This window comes from Sus scrofa, chromosome 13, assembly GCF_054392235.1.
Source record: "Sus scrofa isolate SSC_HxYL_T2T_F1_AM1 chromosome 13, Sscrofa_HxYL_maternal_Yorkshire_Landrace_v2.0, whole genome shotgun sequence".
Taxonomy (NCBI): domain Eukaryota; kingdom Metazoa; phylum Chordata; class Mammalia; order Artiodactyla; family Suidae; genus Sus; species Sus scrofa.
This window is the reverse complement of record NC_139395.1, coordinates 44,431,811-44,458,080: the sequence shown is the minus strand read 5'-3', so window position 1 is coordinate 44,458,080 and position 26,270 is coordinate 44,431,811. Positions and strand designations below refer to the sequence as shown.

General features: G+C 45.0%; 2 protein-coding genes across 7 annotated transcripts in view; both read left to right on the top strand.

Annotated features, from left to right (window-relative positions):
• The window catches only part of LOC100516643 (serine protease 44), a 30,603-nt gene extending 21,573 nt beyond the window's left edge, over positions 1 to 9,030 (top strand). Inside the window, exons 5-8 of the mRNA XM_084988365.1 lie at positions 425 to 583; positions 3,906 to 4,065; positions 4,301 to 4,489; positions 8,486 to 9,030. Of these exons, the coding sequence (XP_084844491.1) occupies positions 425 to 526 (102 nt within the window). The 3' untranslated portion in view covers positions 527 to 583; positions 3,906 to 4,065; positions 4,301 to 4,489; positions 8,486 to 9,030. The remainder of the gene's footprint in view (positions 1 to 424; positions 584 to 3,905; positions 4,066 to 4,300; positions 4,490 to 8,485) is intronic.
• Positions 9,031 to 12,709: 3,679 nt separating this feature from the next.
• On the top strand, positions 12,710 to 21,933 carry LOC100515578 (serine protease 45). 6 transcript variants are annotated; one of them, XM_084988368.1, is made up of 7 exons: positions 12,710 to 12,908; positions 14,856 to 14,882; positions 19,595 to 19,742; positions 20,036 to 20,142; positions 20,242 to 20,516; positions 20,951 to 21,114; positions 21,436 to 21,933. In XM_084988368.1, exons 4-7 carry the CDS (start codon positions 20,138 to 20,140, stop codon positions 21,649 to 21,651), a joined length of 660 nt encoding a protein of 219 aa, XP_084844494.1. In that variant the 5' UTR covers positions 12,710 to 12,908; positions 14,856 to 14,882; positions 19,595 to 19,742; positions 20,036 to 20,137; the 3' UTR covers positions 21,652 to 21,933. The 6 variants fall into 6 exon arrangements, with proteins under 6 accessions (XP_084844494.1, XP_084844495.1, XP_013837046.1 ...); XM_084988369.1 differs by lacking the exon at positions 20,036 to 20,142 and having other exon boundaries at positions 19,595 to 19,653; XM_013981592.3 differs by lacking the exon at positions 20,036 to 20,142.
• The last annotated feature ends 4,337 nt before the right edge of the window (positions 21,934 to 26,270 follow it).

The window sequence follows — 26,270 nt, the reverse complement described above, 5'->3', positions numbered from 1 at the left end:
CAGGTATGTCTCAGTGTCTTTTTCCAGGGAGCCAGTCTAAGATACTTGGCCTGGCCAGGACAGTTTGACTTTTAGTAAGAGGTACAATTGCTTCTTGCTGTGTGACAAACCACGCTAAAACATAGTGGTCAAAAACGCCAGGGTTTTTTGTTGTTGATATGTTCTGTGAAGCAGCTCTGAACACGGAATTAGCCAACACCAAACAGTTGCTTCTCAGAGAAACACAAGGTTAGACTCCTGGGAACTTCTGATCACAACATTTTCATCAAGTGATCATCATTTTATGTTTGTTTCTGGTTAAACACACTTTATTTCATACACCCTGTTAATTCAGTATCATTGAACTCGTGGCCAGCAGCAGTGTGATTCCTGCCTTTATGAAGCTGACCTAACCCTTCTGTTTTCTCTGCATTGTGCATTACAGGTGGGAGTCTTGAGGACCATTAGACAGCACTTCAGAAATATGCATGGGGCCTTTTTAAACAGTGAAGACATCAGCCAGAAGCACAGAAATGCCAAAATATAGCACTGACTAGGCTGGGAATAGGACATCTGTTTGCAATAGGGGAGCTGAGAGGAGAAGGTACAGCAACATCTTCTCTCACCCCAGCTGAGACTATTGCTTGCATTGTTTCTATTGAGAAATGTCCTATCATTTTAATCTTTTTCCTCTTCCTTTTCATTGATTTTGAGCAATTTGATTACATTGTACTTTAGTCTAATTTTTTCATCTTTATTTGGTGGCCATTGAGCTTATTGGATCTCTGAGGTTACAGTTTTTATCAAATTTGGAAAATATTTGCCATTATTTTTGAAAATGTATATGTGATTTTTCCTTGGCCCCGCAGCTCTCTATTTGGAATTCTAGGGACACTCATAATATGGCACAACTCACAACGCTCTATTTCTCAATACTTTCTTTGCGTGTTTCATTTTGGATTTTTTATAAAATTGGCATGTCTTTTAAGTCCACTAATCTCTTCTACTGAAATATTTAATACAGAGTTAGTCCCATGATCATTGTGTTTTCTCATTTTTGTCTGGAAGTTTAATTGGGGTCTTTTATTTTCACATCTTCAGTATCTCTACCTATTTGAGTGTGTAAGTACGACCACAGTTGTAATAGCAGTTTTACTGTTCTTGCCCGTGCATTTGACATTTTTGTTGGTTTTGGGCTGATTTTGATGGATTGATTATTCCCTTTATGGGTTGTATCTTCATGCTCCTTGAACGTTGGGTATTACTTGTATGGGTACTAGAAATTTTGGCCTTTACCAGGTGTTTGATTTTTCCTAGAAATATTCTTGGGCTTGGAGTTGCTGTTGTGGCTCAGTGGAAATGAATCCGACTAGGAACCATGAGGTTGTGGGTTTGATCCCTGGCCTGGCTCAGTGGGTTAAGGATCTGGCGTTGCCGTGAGCTGTGGTGTAGGTTGCAGATGTGGCTTGGATCTGGCCTTGCTGTGACTGTGGTGTAGGCTGGCAGCTGTAGCTCCAATTGGACCCCCAGCCTGGGAACCTCCATATGCCATGGGTGTGGCCCTAAAAAGCAAAAAATAAAATAAAATAAAATAAAATAAATAGAAATATTCTTGGGCTTTATTTTGGGATGCAGTTCAATTACGTGGAAACTGATGTCTCAGGTGTTGTTTTGATATTTTTGTCAGCATTGAGAGCAATGCTAGGTCTGCGAACTACTGTCCCTGTTGCTCAGGCAAGACCTTCCTGAACGTGCTACAGAGTGTTCCTTGAGTTTTCCCAGTCTGGCTGATGGGAACAGGCACTATTCCTGGTGCTGTCACTATTCCAGGTATTGTCACTCTAGTCTTTTCGACAGGTTATTTTTCTGGCTGAAGGTAGCTTCTTCACATCCATGCACTGATCAGTGCTCAGCCCAGCACTAAAGGGGGCGCCTCTGTTGATTGTGGTTTTCTCTCTCTGTGTGAATCCCCCTCCTGTACTCTCTGCAGAGTCGCCTTGGTGTGCCCAGCCCTCAGCCCTGCCTACTGTCCTCAGGGAGCCTGCTGGGTTCTGTCTCGGGCCTCTCTTTCCCTGTATTGCAGCCTGGAAACTGTCTCAGGCCATAAGCAGAGGTGATAGTAGGGCTCACTCACTCAGTCCGCAGTTGTCTGTCCTTTGGTGTCCACTTGAAAAGTGTCATTTTGTATTTTTGTCATTTTAGGTTGTTTCGGGTGGGAAGGACAATGGTATTACCCTGCCTTGGACATAGGAGAAGTCAGTATATGCATTTAATACTATCCTTTAATAATTTAAAACAATGTCTGTCATATGTTTAAGTGCTTTCCTTTTTTCATTCTGTAATTTTCTTTTTCTCTTGTAGTATTTTATTCAGTCCTCCTGGAATGTTGTCTCATTAAGTTTTTCAAAGAACAAAATTCATGTTGTGTCAGTCTTCTCTGTAATTTTTCACTATCTTATTGATTCCTGCTTCTGTTCCACCTTCTACAAGACTCTTTGAGTTTACTATATTGATCTTTTCCACATTTTGAGTTGGATTTTTAGCTAGTTTATTATCAGTTTTCTCTGATTTTGGTTATTGTTAAATCTTTTAATTACTTTCTGAAACTATCGTACCTGTATCACATATGATTTCACAGGTAGTGCTTTAATTGGCATTGATCTCTAAAATGTCATATTTCCCTCATGAATTCCTTTTGAAAGGAGGACCATTCACTAGGGTGTTCACTTTGTTTCAGAAATATGAGATTTTTTGAAAAGTTGATAATATTACTGATGTGTAGTTCAAGAACAGAGTATCACATTGATTCCCTGAGATTATTGATCTTCTGTGGTCTTGATTCTGAACATTCTCTGTGTGTTCAGTTAGGATGAGTGTTCTCTGTTGTTACTTGTAAAATTCATCATTGCACTAGTTGGTCAAAATGATAAGTTATGAGAGTCAAATATTCTATATTTTTGCTTAATTTTGCCTATACCAGTTATGAGCTTCCTGTGAGGGCTGAATCAGAAGCCCCACTTACCCATAAAATTATTCCCCCCTCCTTTAGCCATTAAAGGCTGTCATTGCATCTTCTCCTTCATGCCTGTTCTTGTTGTATGTAATTCCCTCTGCACCTTATACAATCTTTGTTTTAAATCCTATGATCTGGTAACCAGTATGCTATCTCAGTGTTCCTTTGCACAGATTTGCTTGCCATTTCATTTTCTATCTTTTTATTTCCCAAATATCTCTATCTCTGTGTAAAATTTTCAAAGTGTCTATTTCTGTACCTTACCTTTTCCTCCTATTTGAAGTCCTTGTTTTGTCTGCTATGCTCACTCCATTCACACTTTTACTCTATATTTGTACTCAAAACTGCTGTTTTGTTTTGTGTGTATATATATATATATGTATATATATATATATAATCTTTTGTCTTTTATATTTTTAGGGCGGTACCCGTGGCATAGGGAGATTCCCAGGCTAGGGGTCTAATCGGAGCTACAGCTGTCAGCCACAGCCACAGCAACGCCAGATCCGAGCCGTGTCTGCGACCTACACCATAGCTCAGGGCAACACGGGATCCTTAACCCACTGAGTGAGGCCAGGGATTGAACCTGCAAACTCATGGTTCCTAGTCGGATTCGTTTCTGCTGCACCAAGATGAGAACACCTTGTTTTGTATTTTCTATTTACAATACTTCCGTTTTTATCTTCCAAAGGGCAATTGCATTTCCTTTTTTTTTTTTTTAAGGGCTTCGGTTATTACATTACATTGAGGTATCTAATCCAGAATATCTGTACTTTAAGGTGGAAAAATTAATTACATGTTTCAGAGCCTTAAGAGCACGACCCAGAATCAGTTTTGCTTGAATAAACAGGAGCTGAAGATCTGGGAGGTGCAGCTTTGGGATTCTGCCCTGGCTCCGTGTTTCCGCCAACAGGAGGGTAGACAAAGAGCTGCCAGGAGGGGGCGCCTCGGAGTGCGGAGGCGGCCAGAAGTGCCCATGGCGTCCTGGGAAGTTCCTAGCAGCAGAGGCGGTTTCCTAAGCCTCCTGGTCTGGCTCCCGGTTCTTTGGCTTCTGGTCCTTCGGTCCTGGCTCAGTGAGAACAGGGCGGGCAGGGATGGACTAGGCTGGGCTGGGCTGCTTGAGTCAGGGCTGACAGTAGGGGTGCTCAGAGGGGGTGGGGGTGGGGAAGCAGGACAGGGAGGTGGGGTTAAGAACTGGGGTTGGGGGATTGGGGCTGAGAGTGGGGAGAGGGCTCTGGGAAGAAGCCAGCGATGAGGGCCTTGTGCTCCGGTCTTGTCCTTTTCTCACTATTCTCTCATGTTCCCCAGGTGAGGGTGTCAGACCCAAGGAGGATTCTTCAATGAGCCCAGCAACCCCAGAGGCCCCTTCCGGTCCAGGACACATGAAATCCCTGAAGATTACAGTAGTCCCTGTTGCTCCAGGGCTGCCCACATCAGCAAGGAAAGTGGGTTTGGAATCCAGCCAGACCCCTGTATTTGGAGGGTTGCCGCCTCAAGGTACTGCTTCTGTTACAAGGCTGCACAGGGCCTCCTGTGAGGCCAATAGGAAACACTGCCCAGTAGGGGGTTGTAGGGTCAGACACTTCTGGTACTTTTGAGTGGAAACCTGGCTCTGCCCGAGGGCGAAGGTGGGAGATGGAGGAGATGGTGGTGGAGGAGGAGGAAGTAGAGGAGATGAAGGAGGTGGAGGAGGTGGTTGGGATGGAGGAATTGGAGGAGGTGGTAGAGGTGGAGGAGTTGGAGGAGGTAGAAAACATGGTGGAGGTAGGGGAAGTGGAGGAGGTGGTGGATTTGGAAGAGGTGGTAGAGGTGGAGGTGATGGAAAGGGTATTAGAGGTGGAGAAGGTGATGGTGGTGGAGGTGGAGGAGGAGGAGGTGGTGGCGGTGGAAGTGAAGCAGGAGCTTCACCTCCAGTCACCTTTTTACTGATCCAAGGAGCATGTGGCCATCAGATTCTGGGGATAGTTAATGGAGTGCCAGCCCCAGAGAGAAAGTGGCCCTGGCAGGTGACCCTGCAGTTAGGAAGTAAACACAAGTGTGAAGGTTCCATCATTGCCCCAAGGTGGGTCCTGACTGCAGCTCACTGTGTAATTGGGTGAGTATTTGGGGCAGTGGTCTTGGGCTGCTGGTCAGGCTGAATAACATGGAAACAGTCCTGTCCCCTACTTGAACTTTCTCTTCCTCACCTTCAAAGGAGGGCACAGCCTCTAGTTTGTATTCAGTATCAGTGAAACATGGTCATGCATTTCTACCAAGAACCCAGGTGCTGCTGCGATGGTCCTAGGTCCTGCCTTGGAGACTGACTAGCTAGAGGGCTTAGGAGTCTGTGGAGGGGATTCGGTGTACAGGGAGAAAAGGGCTGATAGCTGGTGAAGGAGATGGGACCAGGCTGGGAGGAACCTGGAAGGAGTGGAGGGGAGTTTAGACCCTCCAGCATCTCTGTGAGGGACGTGTCCTCTTCCCACAGCTTTAGGGCTCTGGAAGTGAAGCTGGGAACGACATACTTATATTCAGAATGTGAAAGTGCAGTGGTCGTTCCAGTGGAAGACATCATTTCTCATGAGAATTATCATGGGAATGCTTTCAGTAATGACATTGCCCTTCTTCATCTGGCCTTCTCAGTGAATTATTCTTCATACATCCAGCCAGTGTGTCTCCCTGAAAAGGGTGTTGGAATGCAACCTGGGACACAGTGCTGGGCAACTGGATGGGGCCGCATGATAGAATTTGGTGAGCCTGGCTGGCGGGGTCTGTCGGGGGCAGCCTGGGGCCCTGGGGTTGGCCTGCAGGCTGAAAGGAGGGACAGAGAAGCTGATTATCCAATAGGTGGGCAGGGAAGAGGTGGAGGAGATGCTGCTTGGGAGTGACTGAAGTGCATCAGGAACTTCTGTTGTTATGTTAGGACCTTGAGGCTTGGGTTCAGGTATGGTGGGTTCTCTCCAGGGTGGATTTCAGCTCCAGGGTGGTAAGCTGTCTGCCAATCAGAGCTGAAATGACCTGGAATTCCTCTGGAATTACCTGCCAGGTGGGTAGGGCACTTTTACCTGGGATGTGGATCTAGCCAGAGCAGCCCTGTAAGGCCTCCTCTGTGGGAGGAGGCTGGTTCAATACCTTTGGGCACAACCTATCCTAGAATCTGAACCTGCCCTGTACAGGCACCTGTGACTGTTTGTCTTGATACCCTAGAGTGACAGACACTTGCTTTTGTATCAGGCCTTGCCTCTTTCTGTTCTGTTCTGTTTTCTTTCTCCTTCTGTCTTGTCTTTGCTTCTTACTTCCTCTGCTCCCTGTGTCAACCTTTGGCCTCAGGTCCTTCTGTGTCAAATGGGACACTACCCACTGTCCTTCCTTCCTCTAAGGGGGAACAGGGTGTGAATGTGCCGATGGAGACCCAGAGTGGGATTTGTGGGACCCTGGTCATTTCCATTTTTCGGATTCTCTTACCCCTGAATTGTCTCTTTGTAGATCCATTTTCAAGGCCACCTTACCTTCAGGAGATTGAGCAAATCATTCTTCCCCTCAAGAAATGTGATGATATGGCCCAGAAAGCAGCAAATATATCACAGAATCTAGTACAAAAAGGCATGGTCTGTGGCTATAATAAAAATAAGGGAGGTCCCTGCAGGGTGAGTTCATGGGTCCTTGTCTGCCTCTGCATGGAGGTTCCTCTCAAAGTTTCCTCATTCCCGAGTGGCAGGGCTGGAGTTATTTGCTATCTTCCCTTTCAGCCTTTAGTTAAGGAGATGCAAGGGAGAACCCCTCATAACAGCCCTGAGCTGGCCTGGCCTGTTCCTTCGGAAGGGAGCAGCCCTCACATAATATGGTGCTGCCAGGGTGGGGTGAACTTGGGAGTGATAATGATAATCATGTAAGTTGCTGTCATTGAGTTCCTGCCCTGGTGCACTTACAGTGCCAGTGTGAGCGTCACCCACATTAGCTCCGTTACCCAGGTCATAAGCCTGCAGCATAGACATCATACATGTTATTATACAGTTGTGGTCCCTCCAAAGGCATATGTGTAAGGTCCCCCTGGGGTTGCCTGTAGGACTCCCGGGCCCCCAGTCTCCTCTTAGCACCAAGCAGCCTTCCAGAGCAGGGGGCGTTTGAGCTGAGTCTTAGCGGATGAGTGTTTGGAATCTTGGAAGGGGGAGAACAGCATTGTTGGGAGAGGGAAGAGCAAGTACAGGGACTCAGAGGTCTGAGGGGACATGTCATGTTTAGGGAATGTGTTACAGGTCTGGAGCAAGGAGGTGGCAATTATGGCCAGAGAAAGGGGGTGGAGTCAGAATATGTGTGGCCTGGAATGCTTGCCAAGTTTCTAGATCCTGGCCATGGGGGACTGGAGGCCAGGAGTTTTTTTGACTGTGTAGGCAATAGTGTTGAGCCCCAGGCAGGACCTGGGCTGGTGGGGCAGGTGAAGGGTCGTGTTTGAGGTTGAGTCATCTGTTCTTGGTGACTGACTGCATGTGGGGGCTGAGGGAGAGCTGGAGGAGGACTCTGAGTTTCTGACTGAGCTGGGTGGTGACGGGCCACCAGAGCAGTTTCGGGAAAGGATGTGGGGTGTGTGTGTGTGGGGGCGGGGTGTAGCATGTCTGGGTGTGTTTGGAGAGAGGCGGAACTGGTGAGAGGATGTTGATGGATATGTGGTTCACAGGCAGGGAGAGATTTCAGGGTAGAGGTGAGGATTTCGGAGCCCCCATGCAGGAATGATATTCAAAGTATCTCATAGTTGTGGAGGCCCAGGACTGACCAGCTGTAGATTCTGGCCTTAGAGGTGGAGAAGGGTTCTGGAAGTGGCTTACAGTAGAGGGGGTACCCCTTTTGTTGGTGGGTGTTAGGAGGTTGGGAGAGGATCATGGCGAAGGGTTTGGGGCAGCGGAGGATTAGGGGCACTGAAGGAAATTAGAGTATATAACCAGCAGTACTGATGTCCCGGGGTCCACTGTTTATACCTCCTATGTGTCTCTGAGCACCTGGGCAAGAGTAGTATTTCTCAGATGTTAAAGTTTTCAGCTGTCAAAATCTCATTCACAGAAACCTGGGCCTGGTGGGTACCTGAGGAAGGACCTAGGTGCCTAGGTTACTAGTGCCTTGCTTGCAGTCGGCCCATTCTGGTGTTGACCTCTTCTTTCCTTCTGTTTCTTTCTTTCTTTTTCTGCAGGGAGATTCTGGGGGTCCCCTGGTCTGTGAATTTCATGACTCATGGGTCCAAGTGGGGATTGTGAGCTGGGGTGTTCGCTGTGGTTTGAAAGAAGTGCCTGCAGTTTATACAGATGTTAGTTTCTACAAGGATTGGATCATTGCAAGAATGAGTCAGGCTTCTCCTCTGGACTCAGTAGGCTTCTTTATCCTACTGCTGTGTCTGGTGCTGCCCCTGGGTATCCTGGGGACCCCTGGATATCCCGGCCTAGGCCCATCCTGTTTCTCAGTCTCACACTAGCCTGGCCTCTGACTTTCACTCCTACTCGATTCCATTTCCTCATTTCCTTTCAGGATCACTGATCCTGTGGAGATCCTCATGACACACAGTGGCAGCAAGAAAGAAACCCTGGAAGCTTCCCAGCCTGGTGATGCAGGAACCTGCCTCATCTATGCCTACACCTCGGCTGTGGCCTGCCTGCTGGGAAGGGGGGGTGAAACCCTCCCAGCTGGATGGTCATCAGCTTGACAGGTGCACATGATGCTTCATCTGCATCTTGGAGAACGTCTAGCGAAGAAGAGATGTCATCAATGGTGAAAGAGACTTCAACCTGACACTTTATCAACCTGGTCAGCTTGGTGGTGTTGGGAGTTGAGAAGGCATCAGCATGTCCACATCTGGCTTGTTGTCTGGGCTGGGAGAAGGTCCTCTGCTCCCCAGTGCAGGTCCATCTGTGAGTGCCCAGCCTCTGCCACACAAGCCCTCCTGGGCCATTCAGTCTTGGAACCCCCTTCCCAGTGCTCCAGTGGCCACATCCAGGATCACCCCAAGTTGTGTTGAGGCATTAAGGAGTGTGGAGATTTCAGATGTCCACTGAATAAATGCTTGGGAGTTTGTTCTTTTGTGTTCTAATGCTCTGCTCTCCTGGCAATTGTGGGGTTGCATATAACATACTCTGTAGTGGTTTTCATTTGGCTATGAAACTGTTCATGGTTCTTATTAAGCCCTAGAGGCAGAGGTGAGTCCACATGGGCTCTTTTGTGGGTCTAAAGATGGTTTTAGCCGGTTGGGTCCTGTTTCTTGTACTTCCGTTATAGTCAGCATGTCTGCAGGGAGTTTTTTAGCCTTATTTCATAGCCTCTGTAGCTCAGAGTAGAGGATCAAGATAGACTGGAACTAAGAGTAAGTAAAGTTGGGGCATGAGCAATATTCTTCCATCTCTACTCCTTCTACTTGCTGCTCACCTCCACTTTGTTACCAAAGATCTTCCCACAGGAAGAGTTATAAGAGAGATTCACTATATTAGGCACTGGTTCTTTACTCTCATTCCAGGACAGTATCTCAGAGTCTCCGTGTCTTGCTGTTGATTAATTCCCTCTCAATATCCTGTTGCCTGCCCTTCCAGAGACCACTGTTTCTGTTTCCATGTATCCCTGGGCTTCAGAATGCGGTCTGATGTGTTGCCCAAGGAAGGCTGGGGTTGAGAGACTGGGAACTTACACCAAATACAGTCTATTAGTAAGTATCGAACCAGGGGCTTTTGAAAATCAAATCAGCATGGTATGGGCACAATATCAGACATATGGATCAATAAAACAGTATAGAGAGCTCAGAAATAACCCCACACACCTATGGTCAATTAATCTTCCACAGAGGAGGCAAGAATATACAATGGGGAGAAAATATGCTGTTCAGCAAGTGGTGTTGGGAAAGTTGATGGGGGCATGTAAATCAGTGAAGTTAGAATACTCCCTCATATCACAAAAATATGGTTTAAAGACTTAAATATAAGACACGACACCATAGGAGTTTCCTGGAGGAGCAGTGGGTTAAAGATCTGGCACTGTCACTGCTGTGACTTGGGTTGCTGTTGTGGTGCAAGTTTGATCCTTGGCCCAGGAACTTCTGCATGCTGTGTGTGTAGCAAAAAAAAAAAAAAAAAAAAAAAAAAAAAAGACATGACAGCATAAAACTCCTAGAAGACAACACAGGCAAAACATTCTCCGACATAAACTGAAATAGAGTTTTCTTTCAAGGCAATAGAAATAAATAAAAAATAAATCAAGGGACCTAAGCAGACTTTGTGCCACAAAGGAAACCATAAACAAAACAAGAAGACAACCTATAGACTGGAAGAAAATATTTGCAAATGATGTGACTGACAAGGGCTTAATTTCCAAAATATACAAACAGCTCATACAACTCAGTAACAAAACAACAAATTCATTTGAAAAATGGGCAGAAGACCTAAATAAACTTTTCTCCAAAGAAGATATACAGATGGCCAACAGGCATGTAAAAAGATGTTTGCCATCACTAATAGAGAAAGTCAAATCAAAAGTACAAAGCAGTAACACCTAATACTGGTCAGAATAGTCACCATTAAGAAATCTACAAATAACAAGTGCTAGGGAGGGTGTAGAGAAAAGGGAACCCTCTTACATTGTTGGGAATGTAAATTAGTTCAGCTACTATGGAAAACAATATAGAGGTTCCTCAAAAAACTAAAAATAGAGTTGTCATATGATCCAGCAATCTCACTCCTGGGCACATATCCAGACAAAACTGTAGTTTAAAGAGATAAATGACCTCTATGTTCATAGCAGCACTATTCGCAATAGCCAAGACAAAGAAGTAACCTAAATGTCTATCGACAGATGAATGGATAAAGAAGATGTGGTACATATACACAGTGGAATGCTACTCAGCCATTAGAAAGAATGGAATAATGCAATTTGTAGCAACATGGATGGACCTAGAGATTATCATACTAAGTGAAGTCAGTCAGAAAGAGAAAGACAAATACCATATATTACTTACATGTGGAATCTAAAATACAACGCAAATGAACTTATCTGCAAAACAGAAAGAGACTCAGGCATAGAGAACAGACTTGTGGTTGCCAAGGGAGAGAGGGGTGGTGTGGGAATGGATTGGGTGTTTGGAATTAGCAGAAGCAAACTTTTACATATAGGATGGATAAATCACAAGGTCCTACTGTAGAACACAGGGAACTATATTTAATATCCTGTGATAAACCATAATGGAAAAGAATGTGAAAAAGAATATAGACACATATGTCTAAGTGAATCATTTTGCTGTATGGCAGAAATTAATACAACACTGTAAATCAAATTAATGTAAATAAACTATACTTCAATAAAATAAAGTTTAAAAGGAAGCCACTGAATATTCATAGGTTAACAAAATATACCTTCTGTTCCTATACCATGCCAATCAGGTGTTCTTGGTCAACAGGTGGCTTTTCTCCAGCTTATGGCTCTGCTCAGCCCTGTGGTTCATGCTTGACCTACCTCAGGATTCCCTTGAGGGCTTGGTAAAATATAGATCACTGATTCTATTTCCAGGGCCCTTTTTTCTTCTTTTTTTCTTTTTGCTTTTGCTTTTTAGGGCTGCGCTTGTGGCATATGGAAGTTCCCAGGCTAGGGGTGGAATCTGAGCTATAGCTGCTGGCCTATGCCACTGCCACAGCAACACCCCATCCAAGCCACGTCTGTGACCTACACTACAGCTCACGGCAACGCTGGATCCTTAACCATTGAGCGAGCCAGGGATCGAACCTGCATCCTCATAGTTACTAGTTGTGTTCGTTACCAATGAGCCACAACAGGAATTCCTCCAGAGTTTTTAATACTGTAAGGTCTGGGGTGGGTCCTGAGAATGTGTAGCTCTAATAAGTTCCCAGGTGATACTGCTGCTGCTCTGGGGATTGTGCTTTGAGAACAACTGCTCTGCATTAACACAAGTAGAGAAAGAAACCTCCTCTTCACTGCCTTGGCATGGAAGTGGCACGTCACCTCTTCTCACCTACTTTTGGTGGAACTCATTATGCAGATCCCTTTAGATGCTAAGGTGGGAGAATGTGGTCCCCAGCGATGCATTCCCTACACTAGACAGAAGAAGCAGGAACTTTGGTTGTCATCTCCTAATCTGGGTCACATAGAGCAGATCCAAAGATAGCATTCTTCTACAAAAACACCCTGTTTTTCACCCTCTGAAAGCCCAAGGCCTGGCATCCCACACCATCTCTTTCAGTTTCCACCATCCCACTGGTAATCTGTGGAAGAGGATAAATGCATTTCCTTTCTCAGGACTCCACCAAGGCTTCTTGTTCAAGTCTTATTAGGTCCAGCTCAAATGTCACTTTCGTAAAGACATCTTCTCTGATCCCCTAGCTTTACTGTTCTGTTCTTGTGCTTTCTACATCTTTTCAGATTCTCGAATCAATATAAACTGTGAAACTCTCCGATGTATGAAGCCCAGGGAAACAAGGTTGTGGTTCCTAGGCTGGACCACAAGGTGCCAACATCAGTCCAGGGATTTGGCTGTGCCTTTGCCGGCGAGGCTTTGGGGCAGTCACCAACTAAAGGCACCCGAGGAGTGCTTCTATGGGACTGGCAACACAGAGTTAGGGTCAGATCCAGAGTTCCGCAGTCATGTTCAAGGAACCCAAAAGTGGGAGTACGTGCAGCTGAGCGGTCTCGCCTCTAGGGGCGCCATCACGCGTCCTGACGTTATCACGTGCTGGAGTTGCCGTCACGTGTCCGAGCTCCGTCACGTGCGGGAGGTGTCCGTGAGGCGTCGGGACGCTGTCTCGGCGTCTGGGGCTCGTGCGAGTGTTCCCTGCCACCCTCCGGGGCCTCATGGCCGCCTCGCTGTCCTGCTTCAGCGCTGGGTCTGCAGCCTCGAGGCCCTCAGGCCTGAGCCGCTGCGTCCTGCTGCTGCTAGTCCCGCAACTGCTGCTGCTGAACGCGGGTGAGGCGGCGCCTGATCCAGGCCATTTCTGGTCCTACTTTTCCGACTGCCCCTCCTTTTCTCCTCATTCGAGGTCAGGACCCTCGGCACCCACCGCAGCCCTATAGCCTCTAATTGCCCTTCCTGGCCTCTCCCAGGGCCCCTGAGCTGCGGGGAGAGCGGGGGTGGGGGGAGGACGCCTGTGTTTTCTCCTGGAGGCGTGGACGTCGAGGCCGAGACCCACACCACCCTCTTGAGGGTGAGAGGCATTTTCAGGTCTCTCACACTCCCTTCCTTATCCCCCTCCGTCCCCCACAGCTAGAGACAGGCGTTCTGGGCCAAATTCATGGTCTCTGAACACCGCAAGGAATATTCCCCAATTCACCTTGTTCCCAGACCCTCTGTTCCTAACCCATTGTACCGCACTAGCAGCTGCTTCCTTCCCTCAGGGAACACAGGCCCTCAGGTAGTGTCCCTTGACTCCCTCCAGCCTCTCGAAACCTCTCCTTCAGCATCACCCTCTCTTTCAGAATCAGAGATAGGCCTCCTGTTCAAGGTCAGCCTGCTCACCCCTGCTCTGGACTCAGGGCCCTCTCTGTGCTCTGCTCCTTCCAGCCTCCTCCGTCTTAGATCTTCATCCTCTGCCTTTCTGTTGGCTGTGTTTCTTGATCCTCTCTCTGTTCCCCTCACTGCCAGATTTCTCAAAATGAGTTTTCACTTAATGTTTCCTTCTAGTGCTTCCTTACTTCTCTCTTAAACCTTAGTCTGGCGTCTCTTGTCATTGTCCGTCACCTTTCTACTTCTTCCTCCTTTTTCACTTTTTTTCTAGTCCCCTGGCTTATCTCAGGCCGTGCCTCCTGATTCTCTTCTCAGGGTGACTCCCTTGCTCTTCTGTGTCCCTCCCAGGGCGCCTATGCTCTATTCGTCCCTGACATTGGTCGGTGTTCTCTAGGGTGCTGTCTGGGTTCCCTGTTCACTGCTGCCTGGGTAAACTCGCTTGCCCTGGGCGTTGAGCTGCTATTTATGTGATGCTGCCTCACAAAACAATGTTCTTGGATGTGCAGCCAGCCACTGGGTATCTGTACCTGAATGACCTAGAACCGTCTCAACTCCTTGAGTTCTAAACTTAGCCCTCTTCTTCCTATAAACTGGATGCTCTTACTCTGTCCTCTTGCTCAGTGGATAGTAGTCATTCTGTTCTAAAATCAGAAACTGGGGGAGTCAGCCATCTCCATGTGTCCCACATCCAGCTTACCATGTCTTTTCTCACTGCTACTTCTTCATTCAGATCTCACTTCTTGCCTGGGTTCTGCAGAACCTCTGGTGGGATCTTACTGCCTGTCACCTTCCTATCTCTTCTCCATACTGCCTTCACAGTACAAGCCTGACTGTGTCACACCTCCATTGGCCTCCCTCCTCCCAGAGGGGTGTTACCTAGGTTTCTTGGCCTGACTTTTAAGGCTGCTTATGATTGACCCTTGACTTTCTTTCCCTGGTATCATTTCTTGCCATTACAGGCCTTGGCCTTTATTTTCTGGCATCTCCAGCCTACACCACGGTTTTTTTTTTTTTTTTTTTTCATAAAGAATGTCATTGTTGTTTTTCTGTTTTACCTTCTCATCTTTAAGATCTGCACAATAACTCCTGTCACAGAAGCCTCTCTGTCTACCACCTCTTCTGGGCTTACCTGACACCTGTGGCCTTGTCCTGACATTGATCTCACATGGGTGATTGTGAATTTACTTCTGTCTCCCCTGCAGAAAACCCGATCCTCAAGGGCAAATACAGGATGTATCTTCTGATACACCTCTGTGCCCCCTGCCCTGGCCTTGGGCTCCAGGCTGGAAACAGAGTGGGAAATTAGGAAGTATTTGGTAAATGAATGAATTAATTAGTGAAAAATATACCTCTTCGCCATCATCCTGTTACAAACTCTTACTTCATCTCTGTCCCTCTTTTCTCCTCCAGGTTACAAGGGAGACAACATTAAACCAGGTGGGTAGGGTGAGCCCCTACCTCAGGAAAACCTTGGCTCCCGGGAGGGTTTGTTCTGAAGAGGGTCAAAGAGATAGTGTCTCTGGGTCTATAGGAAGTAGAAATTTAGTTTAAATGGCTTGCCTTCTAAAGAACACCCTATGCCTGCTAGGACCTACGGACTCAACAATGCACAATGAAAGAGTATCTGGGCTTCCTGTGGGAATGCAGAGCCTCTTCAGATTCAACCCAGGCAGCATCCCATCAGGGAACACATCCAGGAAGCTGATACAGACCCTTTCCCACTCAGAAACATTTTGAGCACTAAACCATTCAGTTGCAGATGGAGCATCCTGGGCCCTGTGGCAATGTCTGCAGAGTGTGGATCTTCTGAGGTCTTCCTGCCTTTCTTCCCTTAGACCTCAGTAGTGAAGGGTTGAGTTGCTTCTGCTTGTTGACATGCTTCCATTGTCACGTCCACCCTCTTTTGTTAGCAATTAAGTTATTCCTGCTTGTGGCCGTACCCCACTCCTATTCCCCCTCTTTACCCTCCTCCCAATCTTTCTTGCAGATTTGGTGTGTACCTTTCTGTTTGTATGTGTTCTTGTAAAAATACATATTGTGGTTTTTGTGCATGTATTTTTAACTTACATAAATAGTATGTGCTCTAGATCTTTTCCTGTTTCTTCCTCTCCCCACTCGGCCCCATTTTTTTTTTTTAATTTAAATTTTTTTATGGCTGCACCTGAAGCATGTGGAAGTTCCTGGGCCAGGGAATTGAATCTGAGCCACAGCTGTTACCTATGCTGAAGCTGAAGCAATACCAGAACCTTTAACCCAGGGATTAAATTTGTGTCTCCATAGCAACCTGGGCCACTGCAGTCGGATTATTTTATGGCTGCACTTGCAGCATAGGGAAGTTCCCAGGGTAGGGGTTGAATTGGAGCTGCAGCTGCTGGCCTATGCCACAAGCACAGCAAAGCAGGATCTGAGCTGCATCTGTGACCTACACCACAACTCAAGGCAACACTGGATCCTTTAACCCACTGAGCAAGGCCAGGGATCAAACCTGCGTCTTCATGGTGCCAGTCAGATTCGTTTCCGCTGAGCCACGACGGGAACTCCTCATTCAGCCCCATTAAAAATTTTTTTTTATTGGAAATAATTTTAAACTTAGACTGCAAAAATAATACAAGGAACACACACCTAATTTTTCAGAATCAGTTGAGGATAACATACAGCATGACTTTTTATCTCTAAATACTTTTGGTGTGTGTTTTTAGAAAATATTCTCTTAGGAGTTCCTGCTGTGATGCAGTGGGATAGGTGGCATCTCTGGAGTGCTAGGATGTAGGTTCAATCCCTGATCTGGCATAGTGGGTTGAGGATCTTGCATTGCTGAAACTGAGGCATGGGTCACAGCTGCAGCTCGTATCTAATCCCTGGCTGAGGAACTCCATATGCTATGGGATGGCCAAAAAAGAAAAAAAATTCTCTTAGATAACCACAGTATACTAATTTCAAAAATTTACGTCTATGGCTTATTTTTATCTACTGTCCATATTCCAATGGAGTCAGCCCTCTGCATTCCTACCAGCAGTTTGTGAAGGTGTATATATTGCTACAGACCTTCCAACCCTTGGTAGATAAAGCTTTTACATTTTTAGCCAATTGAATAGGTTAAAAAATTGCTTCTTAGTTTAATTGATATTTTTCTTATTACTAATGAGTTTGAGCATGTCTCAGTGTGCTATTGGCCTCTTGAGTTTCTTTAATAAATTGACTGTCCTTATCTTTTGTATGTTGTCTGTTCTTTTTTCTTACTGATTTCCTAGCATTCTTATGTGATCCTAATAAAAGTCTTGTATTGATTTTATTTTATTTTTAAAATTTTATTTATTTATTTATTTTTGGCTGTACTCATGGCATATGGAAGTTCCTGGGCTGGGGACTGAATCCGAGCTGCAGCTCTGATCTGTGCCAAAGCTGTGGCAACACCAGCTCCTTTTAACCCACTTTGAGGGCTAGGGATTGAACCTGCACTGCCACAGAGACAATGCTGGATCTTAACCAGCTGCACCACAGTGGGAACTCCTGGTTTTATTTTTTCTAATTTATATTTTCTGCATTGATTTCATGTATTGCAGATACTGTTTCCAAATCTGTCATCTCTCTGTTAACTTTGTTCCTGGGGTGAAAAATCCTTGATTTTTTAGTAATCAAGTGAATGTTTAATGCTTTATGGTTGTGGTTTGAGGTTTTGTTTAAAGAATCTTTTCCCATCCCATGTCACATGGTTGGCTGTTAACTTTACAGTTTACCTTTTACCTTTAGATCTTTAAGTACTACAAGAAAGGAATGCAGTTTTGTTTTTCTTATTTCTTTTATGGTGAGCCAGTTTTCCCAGACTGTCTACTCAACAGTCCATCCTTTACTCACTGTTTGTGGTGGCTCTTTTATTTACATTAAGTTCCTGTACTCTGTGGAACAATCTCAAGCTTTCTATTCTTTTTTTTTTTTTTTTTTTTTTTTTTTTGTGGTCTGCTGTCTGTCCTTGTTAATAACCTGCTTGTTTTTGTTATTTTGGTTTTGCTGTGTGTCTTGATATCTGCTAGGACAAATGTCCCATCTTCTTCTTTTTCAAAGACTGAATTGTTTGTGAACGTTTGTTTTCTGTTTCAGTTTTAGAGTAAGTTGATCAAATTTCTTAAAAATTCTAACTGGGAAAGTGACTTTATAGATTAATTTTGGGAAAAAGTATATCTGAAATATTTAGTTATTCAATTTAAAAGTTGTGGGTCGGAGTTCCTGTTGTGGCACAGCGGAAATGAATCCGACTAGGAACCATGAGGTTTCAGGTTCGTTCTCTGGCCTCGATCAGTGGGTTAAGGATCTGGTGTTGCTGTGAACTGTGGTGTAGCTTGCAGATGTGGCTCGGATCTGATGTGGCTGTGTCTGTGGCGTAAGCTAGTGGCTGCAGCTCTGATTTGACCCCTAGCCTGGGAACCTCCATTTGCTGCGGGTGCAGCCCTAAAAAGCCAAAAAACAAACAAAAAAACCCAACAACAACAACAACAAAAACCTGTGGGTCTTTATTTATAACAGTCATTTTCAGTGTCTTTTATTAGAGTCATCTTAAAATGTACTACTACAGAAATCTTGCATGGTGTTGGATACGTTAATTCCTCCATACCTTATAATTTTTATCTATAAAATATATCTTATTTTGAAGGTACTTGTGCTATATTCATGTTGGTGTGGTGGAGACATGTTATTGATTTTAAAAGTAAGTTACTGAAGTATTATTTACACCCCCCAAAAGTGTGCAGTTTATGTATCCAGCTCAAGAAATTATCACACAATGAGCGCACCTGTGCAGTCTCCATCCAGGTCAGAAAGTAACGCAATACCAGCACCTGGAAGCTCCCTTATGCCTTCCCCAAGTACCATTATTACTGACTTCTGACAGTGTAATTTTTTGGTCTGTTCCTTAATTTGTGTGATGTTTGCTGTAGGTTTGTGGCATATAAATTTTATAATTAAGGATTTTCTTTCTGTTCCTAGTTTGCTAAGTAAGAGGATTTTTTGTTTGTTTTTGTTTTTTTACTTATAAATCTGTTTTGAAGTCTTCAAATGCCTTTTTCTGTGTCTACTGAGAAGACTGTTTATGTGGAGAATACACCGAGAGCACTTCCATTGCGGGACCACCCTTGCACCTCTGGTACAGTTTGTATTATCATGGTGCATTATTTTTTTTTAAACGTTGGCTAATATTTTATGTACAATTTCTACGTCTGTATTCACACTCATACAGTCTTACAACTTGATTGTTGGAACTGCTTGCAAACTAATAGTGTGTAAGCTGTGAGAAGGGGGGCTTCTGTTGGCTTCATGCTGGGGCTTTTTCTAGAGTGGTCTTTGTAAAGATTCTGACATGGAAGTCTGCAACTTTTCTTTTCCTTTTTTTTATGGTATTAACTAAGCCACAAACTTTATTCAGATTTCATCAATTTCTCACTAATGTTCTTTTGTTGTTCCAGGATGCTGCTTTATTTTTGCCATAGCATCTATCACATTCTGAAATTAAATTTTTTGGTCATTTTTATGTGTCTCTTTTCCATCTCCCACCAGAATATAAGCCCTCTAAGGGTAATGATGCATTTATCTCTTGTTTACCCCTGGGTCCTCAGTGTTGAAGAAATGACCTCGTATGTAGAAGGTGCTAAGTGTTGAACAAAGGAATGAATAAATGCTCCTGGCAGGCAGATCTGATATGGTTGGAACTTTTCTTAACTCTGAGTAGACTAGGTACAGAGGCCTTGTGCATCTAAGAGATGCAACAAGCATTATAGCCTTTTAGGAACATGGCCTAGGGACTTATCCCAGCACCAGAAAATGCATTTCCTGTCCTGGGGTTCCTTCTGTGCTTCTCCCTTGTTTTGAGGGTCTGTGCTGCTTGCTCCCTTTGTGTCTTAGTATTTCTCTCCTCATTCTGTTATGTCTCTCTGTCTCTGTCTTGATGCTCTTGATCTCTGCCATTGTTATTTATGTCCAGCTCAGTGCCTTTGGGTAGGCCACTGCTCTTTTCTCACCCTTAGTTCCCCCTTTGAAATGGAAACAAGCCTCCAAGTTTATAGCCTTGTGCAAATTGCTCTGGGGGCATCTTGTTATCAGTCATTCTTATCCTCATCTATGTGGCCACTGTATCTCCCCTGGCATGCTTGCTCCTGAAGCTTGTGGCAAACCCTGGTGGTCGGAGAATTTGGATGTGACCCGCCATTGGCCCTGGGAGGTGAGCCTCCGCATGGAAAATGAGCACGTGTGTGGAGGGGCTCTCATTGACCTCACCTGGGTTGTGACTGCTGCCCACTGCATCCAAGGGTGAGTGTGGCCCATGGAGACCAGGAGCTGCAGTGGGGCCAGCCTAGCTTCCTCATTTCCTCCATGAAACAATGTGGGGTGGGGCGGGGGAAAGAGAGGGGATGTCCAGAACATGGAAGAGGCATGTTCATGATCTCACAGGGACCAGGGACTGAGCTAGGGGAGGAGCCCCAAGTGACAAAAACTGAATCCTAAACAGGGCAACAGGAAAACCCAGCATACACCCTAGCCCTCACACACATGAGAACATGCATACATGCTAACAGCTGCATGCCTGAACTCACAACACACAGACCAGGCCACCTGGATCAGCTTGACTGATGAATGATGAAGCAGTCATATCTCTGACCCCAAGAACCCCAAGCTGGGTGAGCAAGATGGAGTGAGCAGGGCAAATGAGGTAGGACTTTTGCTAAGGGGAGTGTCCTTGGTGGAGGTAGGAGCAGAGTGTTTCTTGGGAACTTGACATCTACCAGGTGGGGCTCTGTGTCTTCTGTAGCACCAAAGAGTATTCAGTAGTTCTTGGCACCTCCAAGCTGAAGCCCACAGACTCCATGAAGGCCCTCTTGATCCCTGTGAAGGACATCATTATGCATCCCAAGTACTGGGGCCGGACATTCATCCTCAGTGACATAGCCCTTCTCCAACTTGAGACTCCTGTTGTCATCAGCAAGTATGTGCAGCCCATCTGCCTCCCGGAGCCCAACTACAATCTGAAGGTTGGAACACAGTGCTGGGTGACTGGCTGGGGCCAGGTTAAACAACGCTTTTCAGGTGAGCAGGAATGGGGGTGGGTGAGGTGTGGTACCCTAGAGGGTGTACCCCTTTTCTTCGGGCAGAGGGTCTGCTTGAGATGCCTGAAGGAGGAGCAATTGTCAATCAGGTAGTAGAGAGCAAAGATCAGAGGCTGGAGAGGAGCAGCATGGGGATACGGTCTCAATTTCTAAGTGGTTGCATTGAAGCTTGGATTGTAGCCTGCCTGTTCAGGAGCAAAAGCTTCCCAGAGAATGGGATCCTGAAATAGCCATAGAGGGCGAGGTGCTTGCCAGACATGGTCCACACCACAGGGGGAAGGGCCAAGTGAAGGAGGGCAGGGAGGTGTGAGGGGATGTGGCTGAATTTCAAGGATGGAGGTGACAAGAACCTGGGAAGAGGCAGGGCTGAGTGGGATGGGGAGTCAATTCTCACCCCACTGGGCTCCTCCACAGCCAACTTCACAATGACTCCAGAGCTGCAGGAGGCTGAGGTGTTTATCATGGACAACAAGAGGTGTGACCGGATTTACCGCAAGAAGTCCCTCATCCCCCGCTTCGTCCCCCTTGTCCTGGAGGACATGATCTGTGCCACCAATTATGGAGAAAATTTGTGCTATGTGAGTTTCTGGGAAGTTTCTCTCCTTCAGCTGGGATGACTCCATGTGGTGGTGGTGGTGGTGGGGCAATTCCCTGGGGAGGGGTTTGCTTGGCCTGTCTCTTTGTCATCATCATCAGGCAATGCTCTGCTCCCATCTTCCTTCCTTGTAGCTTTGATTTTGCCTGATATTCTGGGTTGGGGTCCCCAACTCTAGATAGTGATATCCTAAGGATTGAAAGAAGCTTCCAAGCAGAACTCAGAGGGTGGGCATTCTGGGTTCCCCAATCCCTTGGTTCGCAGTTGGGCCCAGAACCTCCATCACTCCTCTCTCTTTGCTTAGGGGGATTCTGGGGGTCCATTGGCTTGCGAAGTGGAGGGCAGATGGATTCTTGCTGGGGTGTTATCCTGGGAAAAGGCCTGCACCAAAGTACATAATCCAGGCGTGTATACCCGTGTCACCAAATACAGCAAGTGGATCAAGAAGCAAATAAGTAAAGGGGTTCTCTCAGGCCCCTACACCTCTGTTTGGCTCCTACTACTGTTCTGGCTGCTGTAGCCCCACATGGGCCCCTGATCTCCCCTCTCCCTTTTTCTCCATGCTTTGCCTCTGCTGAATGGGGCCAGATCAAGGCTGGACCAAGGTCATGGGTCTGTATTCAAAAAGAGTCGGGGTGGGGAAAGAGTGGCCCCTGGGAGACTGAGTCCTGCTTTGGCCTCATAGTGGGGAGAGATGTGGTAGATGACAAGGTCTTGAGTGACCAAGAAAAGGGAAATGTGGCCTAGAATGGCTCTGGAATTGGGGACTAGGATAGCAGCGATTAAATTTGTGCAAACATGAGCTGACTCTGTTCTCTTTTCTGGGTGCCCAGGGTGTTGGGGGTTGGTGAGTAGACAGGATCTCCTGAAATTAATTCTGCCAGGAGGATCCCCACAGTGAACTGATGATTTTTGTTGTATCACTTGTGCTAGGACATAGAGAAAGGGCCTGGGCCTGAGGTATCAGCTTTCTTTTTTTTTTTTGTCTTTTTTTGTCTTTTGTTGTTGTTGTTGTTGCTATTTCTTGGGCCGCTCCCGCGGCATATGGAGGTTCCCAGGCTAGGGGTCGAATCGGAGCTGTAGCCACCAGCCTACGCCAGAGCCACAGCAACGCGGGATCCGAGCCGCGTCTGCAACCTACACCACAGCCCACGGCAACGCCGGATCGTTAACCCACTGAGCAAGGGCAGGGACCGAACCCGCAACCTCATGGTTCCTAGTCGGATTCGTTAACCACTGCGCCACGACGGGAACTCCCCAGTTTTCTTACTGTAAAGTAGAACTGCAGTAAGGAAGCAATTGAGACACACCCTGTAGGTGACAGTAGGAAGGACACACATATAGTGCTCCAAAATCAGCTTTCTTTAAAAAAAAAAAAAAAAAAAGGCATTTAAAAAAAAACTGATTACAGAAGTTCTTCTTCCATATTTTTAAAAAGTAAAAGCAATATCTGAATTTTTGTTGTGACTTAACCCCCAAATTAAAAAATACATGTAAAGATTCTGCCTTGCTCATTCTCCCTCACTGCTGATGCTCCTCCCTTCCCCAGAAGTAATCATTGTTAGCATCCTTAAATAAAATCTTATGTTTTTTAAACAAATAGATTTTATATATGTATTATTAATAACCTACATTAAAAAACTATGTCAGTATCTAGAGCTTTTCATAATTTTACATTATTGCATGTGTTCTTTGTGGATGTAATGTATGTTATTATTTTTTTTTTTTTCTTTTTGCTATTTCTTGGGCTGCTCCCGCAGCATATGGAGGTTCCCAGGCTAGGGGTCGAATCGGAGCTATAACTGCCAGCCTACGCCAGAGCCACAGCAACACGGTATCTGAGCCGCGTCTGCAACCTACACCACAGGTCACAGCAACGCCGGATCCTTAACCCACTGAGAAAGGCCAGGGACCGAACCCGCAACCTCATGGTTCCTAGTCGGATTCGTTAACCACTGCGCCACGACGGGAACTCCTGTATGTTGTTGAACCAGTACCTAGTTCTAAGCTGTTTCTGACTTGTCAGCATTGTGGCAGTTTTGCCACGAACATATTCCTTCATACTCGGGTGTGGCAAGGGAGGGCACACTGCAAATCCTTGCTACAGCTGTCTTCCTAGGAGTGGGCTCAAGGGAGGACTATCAAAGGAAACACAAATTTAGTAATTTTGGATGAATAATATCCAATTTACCCCCTTCTGAAAGCTGAACCAATATACATTCACACCTGTGCTGTATGAGAATGAATGTTTCTCCTTTTTGCTAAAAATGGACATTATTAATCTTCAAAAATTTTGCCCATCCAGTGGTAGGAAATTTTATCATTGCTGTTTTAATTTGTATTTTCTTGATTGGAAAAATGTTTTTTTCATGTGTTCATGGAAAAAAGGTGTACCTTTTCTCTAGTAAATCTTCTGTTCATATGCCTATTTTAAAAATTAGATTGTTTATCTTTTTCTAATGGAAAGTCTGTCTTTCCTGAATATTAAGCTTTTGTCAATTGTTTTATAAATATTTTCTCTAGTTTTGCCACTTATCTTTTAGAAATATGTGCAATAGGTGGGTAACTTTCCTGTAAAGACTTTTAAAATTGTTATTGAATGAAATCAGTCTTTCTTTATGGATTTTGTACCTGGCTTAACATGGCCTTATCCATCTCCAGGTTATAAAGGTATTTTCACATATTTATTTTAATATTTTGATAAATTAATTTTTTTATGTGTAACTGTAATCCATTTGAAATTTCTGTTTATGTGTAGTGTGAGGTGGGGTTCTAACTCTGTTTTCAACTGGAGAACAACTAGTTGACATTGTTGCCTTGTAGAAGCAGTCCTTTTCCTGATGGTTTGAATTTTCACATTTATAATAATGAAATCCCAGTGTATTCATGGATATTTTTTTGAAACCTCTGTTATTTCCCACTGATCTGTTTGTCCCTGAACTAGTGCTGTACTGTTTCATCAGCTTTATGTTATGTTTTGTTAAATGGTAACAAAAGCTCTCTCCTTTAAAAAAAAAATTGCCTCATCTACAAAGTTTGCCTTCCATATAAGCTTTAGAATCAGTTTGTCAATTTTCATTAAAAATATTATTGGTATTTGAATTGAAATTAAATACACAGACTAATCTGGGGAATACTATCACTATCACCAGGAGTATGGTATATGTCTCCATTCATTTGGCTCTTTTCTTTATCGATATCTGGAAAAATACTAAGTTTATTTCTAAGTATTTTACAAATTTTAGTTGTGTTTGTTGTGGTTGTTATCTTTTCCTATTACATGTTTTTTGAATTCTGTGTGTTAGATTTTGTTTTGTTTTGTTTTGTTTTAGGGCCACACCTGCAGCATATGGAATTGCCCAGGCTAGGGGTCGAATCAGAGCTACAGCTGCTGGCCTATGCCACAGCCACAGCAGCGTGGGATCCAAACCTCGTCTGCCACCTAACCTACAACACAGCTCATGGCAATACCAGATCCTCGACCCACTGTGCGAAGCTGGGGATTGAACCCACATCCTCATGGATACTAGTTGGATTCATTTCTGCTGCACCACAATGGGAACTCTCAGTGTGTTACATATTTTAAAGCAGTTGAAGGATTTTTTTTTTTTTTTTTGTCTTTTTTAGGGCCGCACCCACGGCATATGGAGGTTCCCGGGCTAGGAGTCCAATCAGAGCTACAGCTGCCAGTCTACGCCACAGCCACAGCAACACCAGCTCCTTAACCCACTGAGCGAGGCCAGGGATTGAACCCGCAACCTCATGGTTTCTAGTTGGATTCATTTCCACTGTGCCACAACAGGAACTCTATTTTTTTGGGGGTAGGGGGTCTTTTGTTTTTTGAGGGCTGTACCTGTGGCAGGCATATGGAGGTTCCCAGGCTAGGGGTCTAATAGGAGCTAGAGCTGCTGGCCTGTGCCACAATCACAGCCACAGCAATGCAGGTTCCAAGCCACGTTGGTGACCTACACCACAGCTCACGACAACGCCAGATCCTTAACCCACTGAGCAAGGCCAGGGATTGAACCCACAACCTCATGATTCCTAGTCCAATACATTTCTGCAGCACCACAATGGGAACTCTGAGCAGTGAACTCTTAAGATGACTATGTAGTTGTTCTTAATTTGTTCACATTAGTAAAACACATTACTAAATCTCAGTAGATTTCTTGGGTAAATACTGTAATACACTGTGGGTTCAATTTCTAGCATTTTTAAAAAATTTTTTTGTCTCAATGTTGGATAGGCCTACAGTTTTCCTTCTTGTTCCACCCTCAGTGTCATTGCTGTGCTAGCCTCTTAAAACAACTTGAGGAGCTTTCTGGTATTTTCCTATGCCCTAGAGCAGTTTAGTTATATAATACCAGCATTATCTCTTCCTTACCTTTGGTAGATTGCATGTAAAACTCCCTGAAACTGATGCCTTTTTTATTTTTATTTTATTTTTCCATTTTTTATTACTCAAATGAATTTATCACATCTGTAGTTGTGTAATGATCATAACAACTGATTTCACAGGATTTCCATCCCACAGCCCAAGCACATCCCCCCACCCCCCAAACTGTCTCCTCTGGAGACCATACGTTTTTTAATGTCTGTGAGTCAGCATCTGTTCTGCAAAGAAGTTCAGTCTGTCCTTTTTTCAGATTCCACATGTCAGTGAAAGCATTTGATGTTGGTGTCTCATTGTATGGCTGACTTCACTTAGCATGATAGTTTCTAGGTCCATCCATGTTGCTAAAAATGCTGGTATTTCATTCTTTTTGATGGCTGAGTAATATTCCATTGTGTATATGTACCACCTCTTCTGGATCCACTCCTCTGTCAATGGACATTTAGGTTGTTTTCATGTCTTGGCTATTGTAAATAGTGCTGCAATGAACATCGGAGTACATGTGTCTATGCGAGTCGTGGTTTTCTTTGGATGGATGCCCAGGAGTGGGATTGCTGGATCAAATGGTAGTTCTATTTTTAGTTTTCTGAGGAAACTCCATACTGCTTTCCACAGTGGTTGCACCAATTTACAATCCCACCAACAGTGTACTAGTGTTCCTTTTTCTCCATACCCTCTCCAGCACTTACTGTTTGTAGACTTTTTGAGGATGGCCATTCTGGCTGGTATAAGGTGGTACCTCAGAG